This window comes from Montipora foliosa, chromosome 5 (assembly GCF_036669935.1).
Source record: "Montipora foliosa isolate CH-2021 chromosome 5, ASM3666993v2, whole genome shotgun sequence".
Lineage (NCBI taxonomy): Eukaryota > Metazoa > Cnidaria > Anthozoa > Scleractinia > Acroporidae > Montipora > Montipora foliosa.
The window spans coordinates 38284588-38302214 of record NC_090873.1 but is presented as its reverse complement, the minus strand read 5'-3'; the positions used below and the strand labels follow the sequence as shown (position 1 = coordinate 38302214).

Genomic DNA, 17627 nt, shown 5'->3' with positions numbered 1-17627 from the left:
GAACCTCACAGGCGGCCCAGACGTTGTTTGTGATTTATATACATGACAGTATTGCGTTACGTTTTGAGCCATTTAAGAGAATGTATGAAACGATTCGGAAATCGTTCTAAATTCAACTTGTAGTAAAGGATTTAAATAAAAGAAACTTACTTTAGTCTGCTCTTGTGTTATTTTGAAGTCTTTGTGGCATCTGAGGCGTTCTAAAGCCATTTTGACGATTTAAACTTTTCCAGGTTTGGAGAGCAAACCTGGAAAAGTTTCCTTTACTACAAGTTGAATTTAGAGCGATTTTCGAATCGTTTCATACATTCTCTTAAATGGCTCAAAATGTAACGCAATACTGTCACGTATACAAATCAAAAACAACGTCTGGGCCGCCTGTGATAACCTTCGTTTCCAAAGCTCTGCTGTGATGGCTCTTCAAGAGGCTAGCGAAGCTTATCTTGTTGGTCTGTTCGAAGATACTACTTTATGGACCTTTATGCGCTATATACGCCAAGCTTGTCACTATCATGCTAAAGGATGTTATTCTGTTGGCCCGCCGAACCCGCGGAGAACGAGCGTAAATGGGCTGCGTCGCTCAAAAGAAACGCCGGCTCCTTTAGGAGCCCTCAACTCGGTAAAAGCAATGACCAACGTATTATAATACTCAATAAATTTTGGGCTCCGGGAGACTCTTTAGCAAACGCAATCGGCAAACGTGATAAAATGATTGATACCTTGGGATAGCTATGAGCATTTCACTCGCGCCTTGTCCGTCGACTACCCTGGACTAAGTGGTGGGCTATATGGTAGATGTATCCAGAGTGCGTCATTGCGTCCTGGGACGCACTCGTTTTCCTTTTGGACGCATAGAGTATGGAACAAAGGGTCCAATATATAATTGGACGCGGAAAAAATATCGAATGTTTATGCAAGTTTATTACAAACTCGAGGAAAAACATGCCTACGGCGTATTTCCCGAGGGTTTTTGCGATATCGTTAGTTGTCTTTTCCCCTCATGAAGGGAAATGACAACTAACGACATCGCAAAAATTCGAACTAAAACGGACACAAATTTGCCCTCCGATTGCACAGAAAAGACGAGGACAACCGTATGTAGAGGTAAGCGAACTTTATTTCTACATTTAAAGCTTATTTTAGCATTTATAAGCTCAAAGTATGTTTTCCAATACAAAGTCTATAAATCATATACCGAGCTTGGGCTGCCTGTGGCTTGAGGAGTTATGCTTTGAATTCCGACATGCTGCGTGACATGATCTGAGCGGGTCGGTACAGCTGACCTCCAGTCCATGGACTAACCTAAAAATACTATTTCGAAATGAGTACTGTTGATCCATGTGTAAGCAGCATCTCAAATAGTGCGTACTGTCGTGTAAACGGCCTTGGAGTCTCTTGTTTCACGAAAAAAGATATATACAATCTAATACCCGGCGCTTCCAATACATCTAATTTTAGTGGCTTATCCCCATGGCCAGCCTTCGAAAGCAAAAATGTATTTTCGCCTATCGTTTCGCTAAACGACGTCATAAGTCACGTCATAATAGTTAAAAGTAGCTCAAATTTTAATAGATCACCATGAAAAAAAAAAGCAATATCATCAGCGCCCGTCACTGTCTAACTATTAAATATTGTTAACCCTAACAATTATACCATCGACGACTGCATCATAACAATGCGATCTCTCCAGAGGTCACAAGCCTGAGCACAAAGGGCTTGTTTTACAACAATCTTGGTAGCCTACAGTGACCGCGTGACAGACGACAAACTCAAGGATTCGCCGAAAAACCGGAAAAGAACGTTAGCGGAGAAAGGTTCATCCCTAATTCCGAGGAACAGATTGACGAAAGCGTTGCTTCTCAAGGTCCTTCAAAGTTTTTCATTTGGTTAATTCAAGTATTCTATCATCAATCAACCAAACTGCGAAGATGGTATTTGTTGCGATACTCTTAACTCTGGTTGTTGTACTTATTGTTCTTGGTATCACAACTCTTCTTGAAAAACACCGCTCTTTGGCAGAATTCAGAGAACTACCAGGTCCAAGGCCTAATTTTCTATTTGGTAATGCATGGGAACTCCCAACTCATCCTGAAGGTTAGCAAGACTTTATTTGTTTACAATCATGTCTACTAACGTTTACGACAAGGAAGTTACAAGATACGCTTTCCTGCCACAGTGCTATTGTTATATCTTTACACGACAGTTTTCTTTGTAGTATTACACTTGGGGATAAGAGCAGCTTGTGAGTGACTATGTCTTCTTGTAGAAATGCTCACGCAAGTCTTAAAGTGGGCGAATGACTACAGGTCAGTGGGATTCTATTGCCTCTGGCTCGGACCGGGGAATCCTTACCTCCTGACATTCAAGCCGGAGTTAGCAGAGGTAGGGCTAAACAGTTGCCTACATATAGTCATCCCTTGTACCGTAAATAAACTATGAGAAGATCAATATACCGTAGATTTGTTGTCTAATGACTCTAATCGTAAAACGCAAAGGTAAACATCCTGTGACATGATAGGGGGCGTGAGGGTACATTAAAACCTATTTTGACTCTCATGTGCACATGAAAATGGTCTTCATATTTAACTTAAAAGTTGCAACTTGGAATTTCTAGGAATTAGCGATTAGAATTCCTAAGGAATTTCAAATTGTAACAGATCGGGAGAAAATTTGCAACATCACTCACGCCACGAAGGGAAAGTCACATTTAAGCTCTTCGTTACATTCTCGTGCAAAACACAGTAATTATTACTAGTAGAAAATAGCCTTTCTCCATTCTTTGCCAATCGACTCATCCGTGAATATTTTATGATTTTTTCGGCGACGCGACGATCATGTCAAACTGGAATAGGCCACTTTCGATATATTAAAATTCAGCTTGAAAGAGACGTTTAGAGGACAAAAAGACGAAGGAAAGTAGATGATATGATAATCTCTTTCATATTCATTGCAACTTGTTTCTACTGTTTCTGTCTTCTCTGCCTCACTATCAAGCTGAATCAGGAACGCATGACCCGGAACCTACAACTCTACTGTGTTCGTGTCACGGCGGCGTTTTCACAGACCGATTTATTTTTGGATTGAATTTCCCGCTAATGAGGCTCCCACAGGAGCCCAATGACCAATTACAAGAAATTAAGCTGACGTCATAGGGTCACCGAACCGGAACTGCCTTTTTTTTTTTCCGGAAAAAATGGTCTAAAAATAGATCGGTTTGTAAAAATGCCGTTACATAGGCCCAGTATGGGAGCTGTAGGCTCCGGGTCATGGGATCCTGGCTGAATATTGATATTTCGAAAGTGGCCTATTTAGGCTGACTCGGGCAACTTCAGGCATTGAGCTACGCGACGCGACTTAGCATAATTTTTTTTCCCACAAAATTGCTCAGAATCGAAGAGCATCCTCTCAGAAGACAAGAACATCCTTCTAAAGGCTTATTCTATGCAAAAAAGAAGGTTCTGAAGGTAACTTTGACAGTAGAAAAACAAGTCAAGGCGGGGGTATACCTGAAAGCTGTTTTCACGCCGCTTAAAATCAGTTTAATGGAAATATCTCGTTCGCGTTTCAAGCAATACAAAAACCCTATGCTCAAAACACAAATCAATGTTTTGGGATGTTTTGTAATTTTTTTGGTGATTTTTCGGTATATTTGGGAGGAGAGAGTTTTTCTCAAAAGAGTAGTAAGATTTGGAGAAATAAGAAATAGTTAAGATTTGATATAGTTTAAAAATTAGAATTTGAAGTTAAAAATTGATATATAGACACTCGGGAAACAAAATCAACGGTTTCCCTCGGGACCAGTCATTAAGTGTTTAATGTTTATGCAACGAAAGGACGCTGACCTCTTTTTGACATGAAAATCCTCTTCTTTAAAATTGACATATAAGAACCATCCAGATGTCTCCGCTAGCCTCTAAAGAAGCATTCTACTTCGTACACTTCCCTACTTCGTACACGCCATCTTTGTTCACTGGGTGAGCCCAGTGGTTAGGGCGCTTGTCTTGAGATTCCGGGATTTTGTTCCAGGTAGTCCCTAGTTCAATTTCCTGGCTGCGCTTGTAAATAGCCAATTAGTTTGCCTCCGGTCAGTTGGGATTCTTAAAGTTGTTCTGTTCAATGCTCGGAGATATTAGCTACTATCACTACTCTAAAAATCTCAGGGTAAATAATGATACTTACTTTACTCACCCACTACCGCTACAGAGTCGGTGTTTCCACCGTGACAGCTGTCGTCTGGCTTAACATTCCTGAAAGTGGATTGTTTGCAGACTATGTTAAACGACATAAAAATAAAACGTGTTCTTACGGGTAAGATTAAATGAGGATAGAGCACGTGCCAATACAATACTAAAATAAATAAAAATAGCTCGCATGTTGTATTTACCATTTGAATAACCGCAAGCGACTTTCTCATTGGCCGAAAGTAATTGCTAACCCACTTAAGCTACCTGGATTGGTGGCTTAAATTTGATGAGAATTCTATTGAAATTTTCCGACTCGCTTAACTTGGGCGCCGATTGGATCGAGGTGAGTTTCGACTCATGGCAGAGATCGAATTTTCGTACTCGTCAGCCCAACGAACGCAAAAAACTGTGAAATATCATCTCGAATATCTTTCAATTCGGTATGTAGAGCAACTGCGATCAGTCTTATCTGGCACCATATTCCCAGGGCTCTGCGTGTTGCTCAAAAGCCGATTAACTCGTAGTAGCATCCAAGGTTTGAGTTCTGCCCATCAAAAGAAATAATTAATTATCTAATTTGTTGATGAAGGGAAAAAAATGCCTTCCCCAAAATTGAAGGCTAGGCTAAGAATATTGCGGAAACAGTTTTGATGGGCAAAGAAAGTTTCCATCGATTCAGGCTGTGTGGACATGTCTAAAACTCAGACGGATTGCACTAACGAGCAACCCGGCATTTTCAAATGCGCGCGCTCACGATGCAAAACTTGTCTTTTCATTGTTAACACTAGCAAGATATCGGGACCTAAGCGATCTGTTAAGATCACCGATCGTTTCACATGTACCCCCGCAAATGTCATTTATTGCATAACCTGTACATTATGCAATAAATTATACATTGGTGAGACAGGTAGACGACTAGGTGACCGATTCCGCGAACACCTTCGCGATGTTGAGAAGAATGACGAGGATGCATCTAAGCCAGTCGCTCGCCATTTTAATCTGCCTAACTACTCCAAAAAACACATGGCTATCTGCGGCCTTTCTCTACATCTAGGTACGACGGAAAGCCGCAAGAATCTGAAACAAAAATTCTTTCAAATCGGCACCCTTAATCCTCACGGTATTAACGAACGCTTTTCATTTAACTAATATATTCCTATTTTTCACGTTGCCATGTTACCACCAATAGCGTAGCTCCTACTCTACTATAAAAACTACACGTAACCCATAATCCCTCGATTCGCTCTGACGAAGGGCTAACGCTCGAAACGTCAGCTTTTAGAATCTCTGTACGGTGGCCAATTTACATTATCAACTCCGTTGATAAAACCAAATTTTTATTTTTGCAGGTTGTTTTAAACAGCTCCAAGCATACCATTAAATCTGGTGATTATTCGTACTTGATTCCCTGGCTTGGAACAGGTAGTCCTTTTTATTTTTGTTACCATAAAGGCATGTTAAAAGATCGGCTTCCCATCTTCATATCTTTCAAGAACTCATTTTCAGAAAAAAACTTAAAAATATATTGAATCCTGATTTTTTGACGAGCGCTAAAAGTGATGGCAGTCACCTATCGTTCGCATTAGTCCTCCACTTGGTTAATTAAATGTATCCATATATCGAGCGTGACGTAAGAAAAGGCCATCGTGCAAGCTTTGAGTTGTTGGAATGTCCTTTTCTTACGTCACAGCTAAAAAGTGTCAAATATCGAACGCTTCTCATTGGGTCGTTCCTAATAAGCCCACGAGACAACAATTTGTCCAGCTAGCGTGGCTTATAGCGCGCAAAAAATTAACTTCAAGCGCTCGTAAAATAATCAGGATTGTATATTTTTATTGTTTTTTTTTCCGAAAATGAGTTCTTGCAGGATATGAAAATCTACAAAAAAAAAACAACAGCAACAACAAGTTGAAGGGTTAGGGGCACTTTCAAATATTGCATGAACAGAAAAGAAGAGGGGCACATCTCGTTGAATTATTATGCATGGTGCCCCTTGACTTTATCTTTTACTATATCAAAGGAAAAAGAAACGTGAAGTTACAAAGTTATGTAAGACAGCCAATGAATTACAAAAGTACTTACAATTAACGTCGACTAAGTATATTAACACTGAGCAGCATAATAACGTTTTAGTGCTCTTGTGTGCGCACTTTTCGAGGATTTCGAATAGACAGAGGGTCAGAGAAATGTTGTTCCAAAAATATTTTTCACTAATACTTGGACAAAATCTCCTAAGATTTGTTCGAAAAGATTTAATAACTAGCTGGTCAAAAGATGTACTGCGAGTATTGTAACTATATGCTTTTTTTTTTTTTTTTTTTACACTACTTACAATACTAAAATCATACTTACATACATTTACATTTACATTGCACTGCTCATACTTACACTATTTATACAAGCAAACAGGACGAGCACTTACATTACTTACAATACTAACACTATACTTACATTTACATTTACATTGCACTGCTCATATATGCTGTTCAGAGCTTAAGATCAAAGAAAAACTAGGAGTTTTATCATCTCTCAAATAATCATAACACAGAAAGCACGTATTGAATTTAACTATATCAGAGAGTTTCAATAAATGCAGAGCAACATAGTAAGGGGTTATTGGTTCCGTCAATGGAACATCATTAATTGAGCGAATGGATTTATTTTGCAGTTTCACGACTTTAGAGAGAGGAGCATCATAATTAAAAATACAGCGATAATTGAGAAAAGGATGTATTAATAAATAGCAGACCGAAATTAATGATTGGGATGTCAAGTAACGCTTTAACGTAATCATGATATTGATATTTTTTTCAATATGGTCATTCCATATCAAGTGACTGTCAATGTATACACCAAGGTATTTAATACTTTGAGATTGCTGTAAGATCTGGTCTGCCAGTTTTAAGGGTATGCAAACCCGAGACGCAGTCTTGGGTTTGCATAACTGTCTCGAATTCTCCCAACTCCTTGAGTGTTTAGATAATGGGAACTTTGCCATTAAGGTCACTAAGTATCCCCGTACCTTTGTCCTCGTGTCTCAAGTACAGGGAATAAGACTCTAGCTCGCTGGTTTGCAGACCAGAGCATTTTATGAGCTTCAAAATTAGCTTGCTTTGAATAGACTTTGCTGCGGAAAAAGTAGGATGATTTTCTCGCTATGATTTTCGCACGGGCAGAACACACAAAAACCTTGCGGGAACGCTGGCTGTAGCATTCCTCTTGCGGTGTTGTGCTCCACCAATGCGTCTGTACGAATGTATACATACTGATCTAGTTATTTTTCTTAAGCTTCCCCTGCATTACTTTCTTGGGTTTAGTTATTATTTGTGTTTCTACAATTATTTTCTTTTTCTTAATAACTATCTTTTATGTCTCTTTCTTTTTTTGCTGGTCCTGACGTCCATTGCAACAAAAGGCTTACTGTTAAGGTAACGTACGTTTCTCCAATTCTTCGCCATTGTTCCTCTTTGATACAACTTATAAAAAGGCCCAAAAACTAGCTGGATTAGCTGTCTGCTATTGTTTTCATGGGAGTACTCCAACACCTCATCTGTGCTCCAACTGCCATAAACTAAACACAATGAAATAAATTTCAATCAATATTTAGCTTGTTTCTTCACTGATTACCCAAAGTTCTACTAATTGTTACTTATACACCAATCACAGTATTCCCAGACACCCTTTGCCCTCATGTGTGAAAAAAAGGCTTTTCATGGAAAACTAAGCCCCATAACTTTTATGGGATACCCATGGTGTTCAACGAAACCGCTCTGATGCCAAGGCGTCATTTCCATTTTTGAATGTCCTAGTGCACAAACGCTGCTCTCTGTCGAAAACAGATCTTCGAAAACAGATAGAGACAGGAATATAGTTATCAGTGCAGGTACTCTCCGACTTTTATGTCTGTGGATAATACAGAGAAGATGGCATCGTTTATCGTTTCTCGATCTTCATTATTATATTTTTGACCTTCCAGGAAGTCACGTTCCTTCTGGGGAAAAATAAATAAATAAATAAATAAATAAAATTTGCCGATGATTTCCAATCGAAATCGAAATTCATTATTTCATGTTACGGAATGAATACAAACGTATAGAACCAATCCTATTGTTTAGTGGCCAGTTCTTTACGAAGTTGCCGTTGTATATCGTAATTGTTTCTCTCCTCCTCGCGCAATTCAAAACCTTTCTGTGGTTTCCTACATGTAAATTATTTCTAAATTCTTCTTAATAGTCTTTCATTCTTCGTGTGTAGTGATGGATCCAAGTGGAGGGCTCGACGGAAGTTGATAACCCCAACTTTTCATTTTCGTATTTTGAACGATTTTATTCAAGTGTTTGAAGAACAAGCAGTGATTCTGGTGCAAAGCCTGAAGGTAATTTGCCCTTGAACCGAAGCAAAACAAGCTTTATTCGTTTTTTTTTTTCAAATAAGCTTAAACTTCTCAAAACGAACTGATAGACGAACTGAAGTTGTGCTAAAATTTCATTTTAACAGAGGAAAGCTAGCAAAGGCGTCTTCAACATTATGCCTTACATTTCACTTTGCACGTTGGATATCATTTGCAGTAAGTCATGTGTGACCACATTTGCATATTTTATGTGCGTAAGTTTGCCTGGCAGGACTAAGTGAAATCTGGGGATCGCACTTCCTCCACAGCGTTTGTTTTGAGACGGCACGCTCGAAGTCGGTTTTAGGATTCAGTTACGTTGTGTTTCATGAACGAATGAAGAAAAAAACAACTGAATTGGTACATATGCTTGACCAAAATCAAACCAGAGAATAACAACGCGATGAGAATCCATGAAGTCGGCGCTGAGCGCGCGAAAATGAGTATGAACCAATCACAATTGGTTCTTTGTTTTGGCTCTTATTGGCTGAGAATGATCGCAGCTATGACCTTCGACACTCACTGCAGCACAAGAACTTCAATTTAAGAAATATTGCCTTAATTAATGAATTTATTGGCTCTAATGGCTATAAATATTTTTTCATGATCAAGTTACATCAATGGACTCGTCGCCGAACGCTCAAGAAAATTGCAGTTCTCCATATGTCAATGCAGTCTTGAGGTAATAGTTCTGCTTTTATTGCCGATTAAATAGATGGCCTCAGGATCATCTGCATTTCACATGCTAAATTGTGACTTAAATAACAAGTCCTTACGTCAGTTATTGCTTTATGTGCTGTGCTGAATTTTTATTAGGATATCCGGCCTGATTCACAAGCGACAGCGATCGCCGTGGTTGTGGAACGATATCTTGTACAGTTGGACGACTTCAGGAAGAGAGCACGATAAATGTCTAAAAATCATTCATGGCTTCACGAACAAGGTAGAACTATTTCCCAGTTCAGTCCTGCTCAACTTTCCACTATCTTTTTGCTTCCTTTCCCGTTTTCCCGTCCTCCCTTAGCATTATTCAATTTCCCCTCTATCCTTTCACTCTTTATTGCTCAAAACGTGGCTTATAACCTGTCCACACTAAACAGATAAACAAGTTAAAGAAGTTTAGTTAAACAGGGATTGGATTTGTGGCGTTCAAGTTGTGTGCTATCATCCAACGCATTTTAAATCATGTTTAACCCATTGATTCTTAGGAATCTTGAGACTTAATATATTTTACTCTGTTTGACGCCAGGCGAGACGCCAGACGGGAAGTGGGGGGCATTTTAAGAAGGGGTTAAAACCAAACTGCCCTCGTTAGAAATACAGAAGAAGACAACCATTTGGAAAGGAATCTGTAACTTTGATTTGTCCTTGTTGTCCTTTCCGAAATTATCATAATATAAAATGAAAATTTAAAGATTGAATAAATCAACATATTTATCATTGCAGAACGACGGAAGAGATTTTTTTCAGATTTTGTTCGTACAGGCTTACAAGCTTGCGTTGTTTTGAATATTTACGTTCAACAGAGTTTGTGAAACTCTTTTCAGTTAACCCATCCTTTGTTTAACTAGTTCACTTTACGAGAACACAGTATAAGACAGTGGATTTTTTTTTCGGTTGTCTCGAGGTTATTGAAGAGCGCATTGCAGAACGAGCAGCCACGAAAATGAATTCAAAAAAGAAACTTCAAGACGACGATACAGAGCAGGAAGAGCCTCGCAAAAAGACATTCTTAGCATTCCTTGATCTTTTGCTTAATGCCTATGACAGCGGAGAAATTTCACGAGAGGGAGTCAGAGAAGAGGTTGATACTTTCATGTTTGAGGTAATTCGAGCCGCCCGTTTTGAAACTTTGAAATTACAATTAAGACGGTGGAAACAGGAGCTAATGACCCCAAACTTATAATTCCAATATTTAAGACCCTCTCTTAAGTTTTATCAGAAACCCATAAGGGTTGAAACATGTAACGCGCGTTCACAGCTTCCGAATATTCAGTGCGAACTGAATGGTTGAATGTTTCAGTGCTAAGTACCATATTTGGAAACCTCTCGCTCTTGTTGTTCCAAATATGGTACTTAGCAAATTGAATATTCGGAAGCTTGTTTCCCAGCACACAAGGGGCCGTTACATGTTTCAACCCTTATGGGTTTCTGGTTTTATAGACTCCTTATAAGAAAGTAGAAGAAAGTTGTTTTTTTTTTTTTTGCAAGCATTTTCGCGGGGCATTAAAATTCTCAATTGCCTGACTTTGCTTTTCTCGCTAACAAGTTCCGGTCAGGAAAGTCATTTCTTTTCTTTGCTATTGTAAGTGAAAGCGAAGAATCAGAGTAAGGTGATATGGGGGACACTTTGTAACGTTAATTGTCGGTATTCTGTGACACGAGTGATGTCGACAAGGAGGCACTTCGTTTCGTAACTCTTATTGAAATCTGCGTGCACCTAACTTGGGGCATTTTTGGACATATCTGCTTTTTCGCCAACGTTCATTAGGTTGCATTGATGGTTAATGTGTTTTCTTGAAAAGGGTCACGATACGACAGCAGCTGGCATCACGTGGGCTTTGTATTGTCTTGGTCGATATCCTGAGATGCAGCAAAAAGTTCATGAGGAAGTGGACCACTTCTTCGGTAAGCTAAAAAAGAAATCAAAAAAGGAAGAAGTGGCTGTCCTATATTTTCTTTCACTGACCTTGCTAAAGTACAGTTAATTATGTAAATTTTATGTTTTACAGAACAGCGTCCAGACACTCTTACAGTGGATGACTTTAAAGACCTCCGTTACTTGGAATGTGTTATAAAGGTATTATTCACAAAGCCCCATTATCCATAATGGCCAGCTGCCATGGCCATATTGGATAACTAAAAAAATGGAGTTCTCTTTAGCTCCTTTTCTTCGTCCAGCCGCTATTTGTTCAAATTCTCAGACGTGGGGAATTTGGAACGAGTGCTTTAACCCTTTCACTCCCAAGAGTGACACTTCTAGATTTTACTCTGTCTAACACCCGACGATTTTACTCGTCAATGGGGAACCCCACAGGAGTGAAAGGGTTAATTAATTGGCCAGAAGTAGCAAATTTCCTTGTGCTTACGCTGTGTTTCGTTTTCACACGACGCAAGCGAGCGCAAGTATAAGCGCAAGCACAAGGAAAAGGAAACATTTTGATCCTTGTGCTTGCGGCTTGTGCTTATGCTTGCGTCAACCCAGTTTTCACGGTGAAATAAGCTCTCTTACGCTTGCGCTTGTGTTTGTGCTTGCGTCCCTACTTATTTCCCTTTCGTAAACGGTCGTTGCCATTTGAAACGGTCGATGCCATTTTTTTAGCTCTGAATTACACTCATTAGGTCTAAGAACTCAAAAGGTTGCGGTTACTGTAAGTTGTGTCTCGCTGGTCATATGAGTTAGGGTTGGGGTTAGGGTTCTGTTTAGGGTGAGGGCTAAAAACAAGAAGTTCGAGTCTTGAAATTTTCGGACTCTTTTTTTCCACAAGTTTTTCTTTTATAAATGTTTTTTTTTTCTTCCTTTTTTGTCTTAATTTTTGTTAATATTTTCTCTTAGTTTGTTTCTTTTAATTTTCTTTGAAGTGAAGTGTGCAGTCGACCGTTATAAATGGCATCGACAGTTTCAAATGGCAACGACCGTCCTGAGAAATGGCAACGACCGTTTCAAATGGCAACGACCGTTTACGAAAGGGAAATTTGCTGCGTCGCTAGTGAAAACCAGACTTCACAGTATATAATACGAACTACTTGTAAGTGACAAGCTCCCAGTCGGCTTGATAGTTCAGATGGCAGAGCAAGTGCATCGCAATAGCAGGTTCATGGGTTCGAATCCCGTTCAAGACTGGGTTATCTCAGTCTACTTTTCCAACTGCTCGATTGTGTTACATCATTAATTGCGATGATCACTTTCATTGAGAATAGCCCTAACCCCAGGATATAAGAGAGATCGTTGTTCAGCGTGCTCATCTTTGCTTCATGTAAGTTTTGTTATTTACGCGCCTGTTACACACATTCCTCTTACTAACCGTATTATAAGTAACGGACCAAGTTTTTTTCAGGTTGATTTATGGCCCGAAGCGCGAAGCGCGCGGGCCATAAATCAACTGGGATCGAGAAAGCGAGTATCCTTAACTTTTAGTACGGACCGAGAAAACGAGGTTAGTAAGATATTCATTACATCTCCGGAGGTTATCAGGCGCGCGGGAAGGGAAACTAATCATTTGCCGAAACGTTTGGGGCATCAAAATCCGAAATCTTCTTGACTTTTTATATCGTTGTTTCTCATGATTTAAAGGGTTTTACAAGTTAATGTGACACGAACAACATAAAAACTTTGCTAGACAATGTTTAAATTTTGGAATTTAGCGGGCAGTACAACAGGCTGTACTCTAGGATACGGACAGCTGATTTGAATTAAGGCAATCACGTTACACATCCAGTTCATCAGTGGAGTAAAGGCAAGTACCAATATCCACGGAAGCCGGTAAGGGTCACACGTTGTCGCTTCCACGTTAGCCCTAACCCTAACGCTAACCCCAACTCTAACGCGACAACTTGGAAGCGACAGCTTGGAAGAGGGAGGAGAACGTATAATGAAAATATTGAAAGGATACAAAACTGCGATAGTATTCCCTCAAAGACTAGCACTAAGCAAAATATTTAGCTGACGTGAACGCCAGTAGAGAGGCAGAGAAAGTTTATTTCCGGGGTCCTGTATGGTTTCAAAACCACAGTTTAGAACTTCTTACTGTTTCCTAATAGGAGGCTCTACGACTTTTTCCATCGGTACCACATTTTGCGAGAACAACTTCGGAGGACAGCGTTTTGGGTAACTAATTTATTTGTGTTCATCCAGTTGTTGTTGTTGTTTAGTGACGTGATGACACTGGTCATTGGTATATCCTTAACGCTACAAAGCAATGCCAATAAATTGGTTTCTGTTGAAGAACTATGCAAAATTACGAAATTATGTCTATACTTGGCCGTGGGTACATGACGGTCATTTTTATAACTGTTTGGAAAGTTCCGGAGCCTTCATTCCATATTCTACTTTACTTCCAGGAATAGCCTCTACACAACGAGTTGCAACTAATGATGACGTTTCAGAACGACCGTAGTCAGTTTTCCATACTAGTAATTCGGCAATGAAGATGCTTCATCCTTTTCGTGCTTTTTCATTTATTAAACCGTATTTATCTCCGCATTTTCCCCTCAAGAGCACGAAAAGCTCTAAATTTTTCACAGCAGTTTCAAAAGGAGTTAATTAACACACAAGGAAGGAAAATAACAAAAAAAAAGTAGCTACGTGAGGCGGTTCAAATGGCAGATAAGCTGGTAACTGGAAAGATTATAGAGGATTTACAAGAAGTTCAAAATAAAAACTATTAGGAACACTATCTATCAATTTACCATCGTTGCACTTATCAAGGCAGTTGTACGCTGTTCAACTGTTTTAATAGAGCGATGCCGCTGACATTATATTTACCTCAGCATTTAGAGCGCAAAAAATTCTCGTATAAGCTCTTTTATAGCCAGTCTTGCTAAAATTTAGTATTACCAAGAAACACAAACGCACTTTATCACCTTCGTAACAAAACTTTGACTTCTATTTTAACCAGAAAGTTATTTTGTTCGCAGGGGGATACTTCGTTCCGAAAGGTTCAACAGTAGGAGTTTCACCAATAGCACTCCACAGAAACCCTGATGTGTGGCTCTCCCCGCTTGAGTTTGAACCTGACCGGTTCCTACCAGAAAACAGTCAAGTACGCCACCCATTTGCATTTCTTCCGTTCTCAGCTGGACCAAGAAACTGTATTGGTAAGAGCCATGCATATGCCGCTAAATTCTGGTTGGGTTGTAGCTCAGAATTGGAACTGACCCCCCGACCGCGTATTTATTCCTCTACCCTTTGTACTAGGTTCTTCCGGGTGAAAGTCGTTTTCATGATGCTCAGGTCTTATGATCTTCCAAATCATTTGGCCAGGAACTTTCTGACGATTGGCTCAACTGTAAGGCATAGTTTTTGCATGTAAACAGCTGGATGTAGGAAACATACGCCGATAGGATGATTTACGTTCTTGGGATTTTCTACCACCGTGTAATCACCTCTTGGGTGACTTTCGAATTCAACAACAACAACAACAACAACTACAATATTTATTTCAATATTTATAGAATACTGTTAATCGAGTTGGGTGGGAGCACAGTAACTGCAGGCGTCGTGGGCTTCTGGTAACTGCTGAGTTTAATGTCTCTACAACAACTGCCTTGAAGATTGATGTACTGACCAATAAAAGTCCCAAAGCCTTTCTGCCGTTGTGTTTTACTGGTAGAATTATTTGCTGACTGCCTGAATGAGCCAGTAGAAAAAAAACGTGTACCAAATTGCGACATACAATCATAAGATCAAAATCGCTAGAGATATCGTAGACAACGGAGATAGCATAGCATGCCCGGAAATCAAATATGGACAAGAGCGGACAATTTGCTTTACTCCTGTTGCTTCTTTTTACGACAATTTCCTAAATGCAACTCTTAATTGCATGGTTGTCCTTATCAACCTGTTTCTACTGTGTTAAATTTATTGCGTATGATTGAATCATCGAATGGCTTAATATATTTACTCTTCTCTTTTCCTAGGTCAACGGTTTGCTCTTTTGGAGGAAAAAGTTGTCTTGTGTCATATAATGCGCAATTTTAATATTGAATCCAAGCAGACCTTTGATGAGCTGTTACCATGTGGAGAACTTATCACCAGGCCAAAAGAAGGGATATTCGTGACTTTAGAAGAAAGAGAGAGACAAATTTGAAAACGAGAAAACTTTAAAACGGCTGAATAGTTAGTTGATCAGCAAGAGAATTTCATAAATGACCCCTTAATTAAATAATATATGTGTAGAGGGAAAAATAAGAAATAGTGCAGTCTAAGAGAATCAACTTTAAGGGCCGAAGTTACGTCGGTGAAGAACGCAGAGTGTTCAAGAACCGTGAAATTTAGGAAGGCGGCGTGGTCTAGTGGCCGCGTGGTCTAGAAGGTCGAGCTTTTTTCATTTGTCCCGTTGCAGGACTAATAACAGAAAATTCTCTATTTGTTTCCAAGGTCCTAAATTCTCCAACTCTCTTAGTTTTAAAATTTAAAATGCAGCAAGTATCGCCACCTTTTCCCTTAAACTGAAAGCATTCTTCTCATCATAATCATTTTTCCTATTTGCTTTCTGTTTTTTTAGCCTAATCTATATTTAATTGACCGAATGCATAAATAGCGGCCAAAAATGTACTCTTTTGTTTTTGTGCTAATGACCTCACTATCCTCGCTCTCAATCAACATTTCTGTTATATTTTGTCCATGCAAACGAGGCTAGTGAGGCTTATTAGTAATTATTAAATTCTCAACCTCGGATAATGCATTTCGCGTGCTCTGATTGGTTCACTCAATCTCAGTTATCAGCTCATATACCTTGGTTTGACCTTATATGGTAAATGATTGCGTTAAGCGTTGCTAAACTAAACATGTTTTCGTCGGAATGCCAAATTTCTCTTTGAATAAAGCCAAAAAGGAGAAAAAAAAATTTTTTGTGTGGAAAGTTTGGATCAATTCCGACGTTTAGAAGTACGCGAAAAGGCAAGAAATGTTTTTGTGATGAGCCTGCGTCCGTCTGACAACAAGGTATTACACAACATCGGATCAGTTCTCATCAAGTTTTTTTTCGATTTCGCTCGGATTTGCTCGCTTTTTCCGCTCGTATTTCGTACTTCCAAATTTTTGGAGTTGAAGGAATTTAATGAAACAATTATTTCATTCGCGCTTGTTGGATATGAGACTGGTTATAGCCAACTCGGCGCTACGCGCCTCGTTGGCTATTTACCATCTCATATCCCACGCGCGCTTATGGAATAATTGTTAAATAAACAAAAGAATATTTTTTTGACCGCCATTTATGCATTCGGTCCATACAATTATCTAGTATATTGTAAGGTTCAATTCACTGTTTATTAGCTCTGCCTATAATCTGACATGTATATTTCTGTTAAAGGGAACCTCCACTTCAAGAAAAAGATAACTTTAAATCACGGGAAATAACCGTTATAGTCAAGTAAGTCGGAACCGGCGTATTTTCAAAGAAAGTGTATGTATCCTTACTTTAAAAAAAAAAAATTGCCTATTTTTGTAAATGAAAACTATCTGTTTTTTTCTACGTGGAATGCCGAAGGCGTACCACGTCTTAAAACCAGTCGACTGTCTTTGGTTTTTGTTGTTGGTAGTCAAAAATACGCATACCCTACGGATATTGAGTTAAGCTCCGCTCGGGTGAATTTACTTTCGTACCCTTCAGTATTCCCAAACCTCCCTGCTGCGATTAGAACACATCTGCTTTGCAACCCTGTACGATTATCAGCGAGCGTATTAGACCACTAGGCCACCGTGAAACACTTCTGTTGTCATGATAAAAGCAAAGTGTGGCATCTTTCCGCCCACCATGATTGACGCAGTATTAAAATACTCGATTAAGGTGGACAGATGCTTGTTCTTTGAGAAAGGCTAGCTTTAAAGGTAAGGTGCATTTTCTACGTTTTTTTCTAGATCTTGCTTCGTACTTGTGTGCTCCGCTGTGAACATTATTTTGAATAATACGAATATTCCAATATTTCTTGGGGACCAGTTTGTTCAGCCGTTTTGACATAGAAAGAAAATAAGAAAATAGCTTTCAACGGCCAAACAAAATTAACTGGAGAGTTACCCTCGAGTTGGGCAACTGGAGAGTTTAATACTCTCGAGTTGGAGTAGAACAAAATTGAGGACGGAACTCCAGCCGGTTGATGCGCTGTATTGGCGGAAAACCTACATTGGTAAGCGGAGTTAAACCAGTAAGCACTTCTTGATTATACAAACATCTTCGGCAGTGCTAAATTGAAGACTTTTCGAGGGCATTGCTCAGATCGTTGTAGGTATTGCTAAGTTTTCAGGGTCGCAACGAGTTATATGGGATCAGGGATCAAAGGCCTGAAAAGGGCCGGGATCAGGGATCAGGGATCACAGCCCTGGGATCTGGACT

The 17627-nt window shown here is 39.4% G+C and overlaps 2 protein-coding genes across 3 annotated transcripts in view; one reads left to right on the top strand and one right to left on the bottom strand.

Moving 5' to 3' along the window:
* The window catches only part of LOC138002703 (histone H2B 1/2-like), a 965-nt gene extending 755 nt beyond the window's left edge, over positions 1–210 (bottom strand). The window contains exon 1 of the mRNA XM_068848695.1: positions 151–210. Coding sequence (XP_068704796.1) covers positions 151–210 — 60 coding nt within the window. The remainder of the gene's footprint in view (positions 1–150) is intronic.
* Positions 211–1274: 1064 nt separating this feature from the next.
* LOC138004109 (cytochrome P450 4V2-like) lies at positions 1275–17045 on the top strand. 2 transcript variants are annotated; one of them, XM_068850527.1, is made up of 14 exons: positions 1431–2094; positions 2267–2382; positions 5534–5606; positions 7600–7612; positions 8439–8559; positions 8682–8751; positions 9187–9256; positions 9391–9517; positions 10202–10399; positions 11100–11202; positions 11307–11374; positions 13336–13402; positions 14212–14391; positions 15214–17045. In XM_068850527.1, the coding sequence occupies exons 1-14, from the start codon at positions 1929–1931 to the stop codon at positions 15381–15383; spliced, it is 1542 nt and encodes a 513-aa protein (XP_068706628.1). In that variant the 5' UTR covers positions 1431–1928; the 3' UTR covers positions 15384–17045. The 2 variants fall into 2 exon arrangements, with proteins under 2 accessions (XP_068706629.1, XP_068706628.1); XM_068850528.1 differs by lacking the exons at positions 13336–13402; positions 14212–14391; positions 15214–17045 and adding an exon at positions 12940–13188 and having other exon boundaries at positions 1275–2094.
* Positions 17046–17627: the final 582 nt, after the last annotated feature.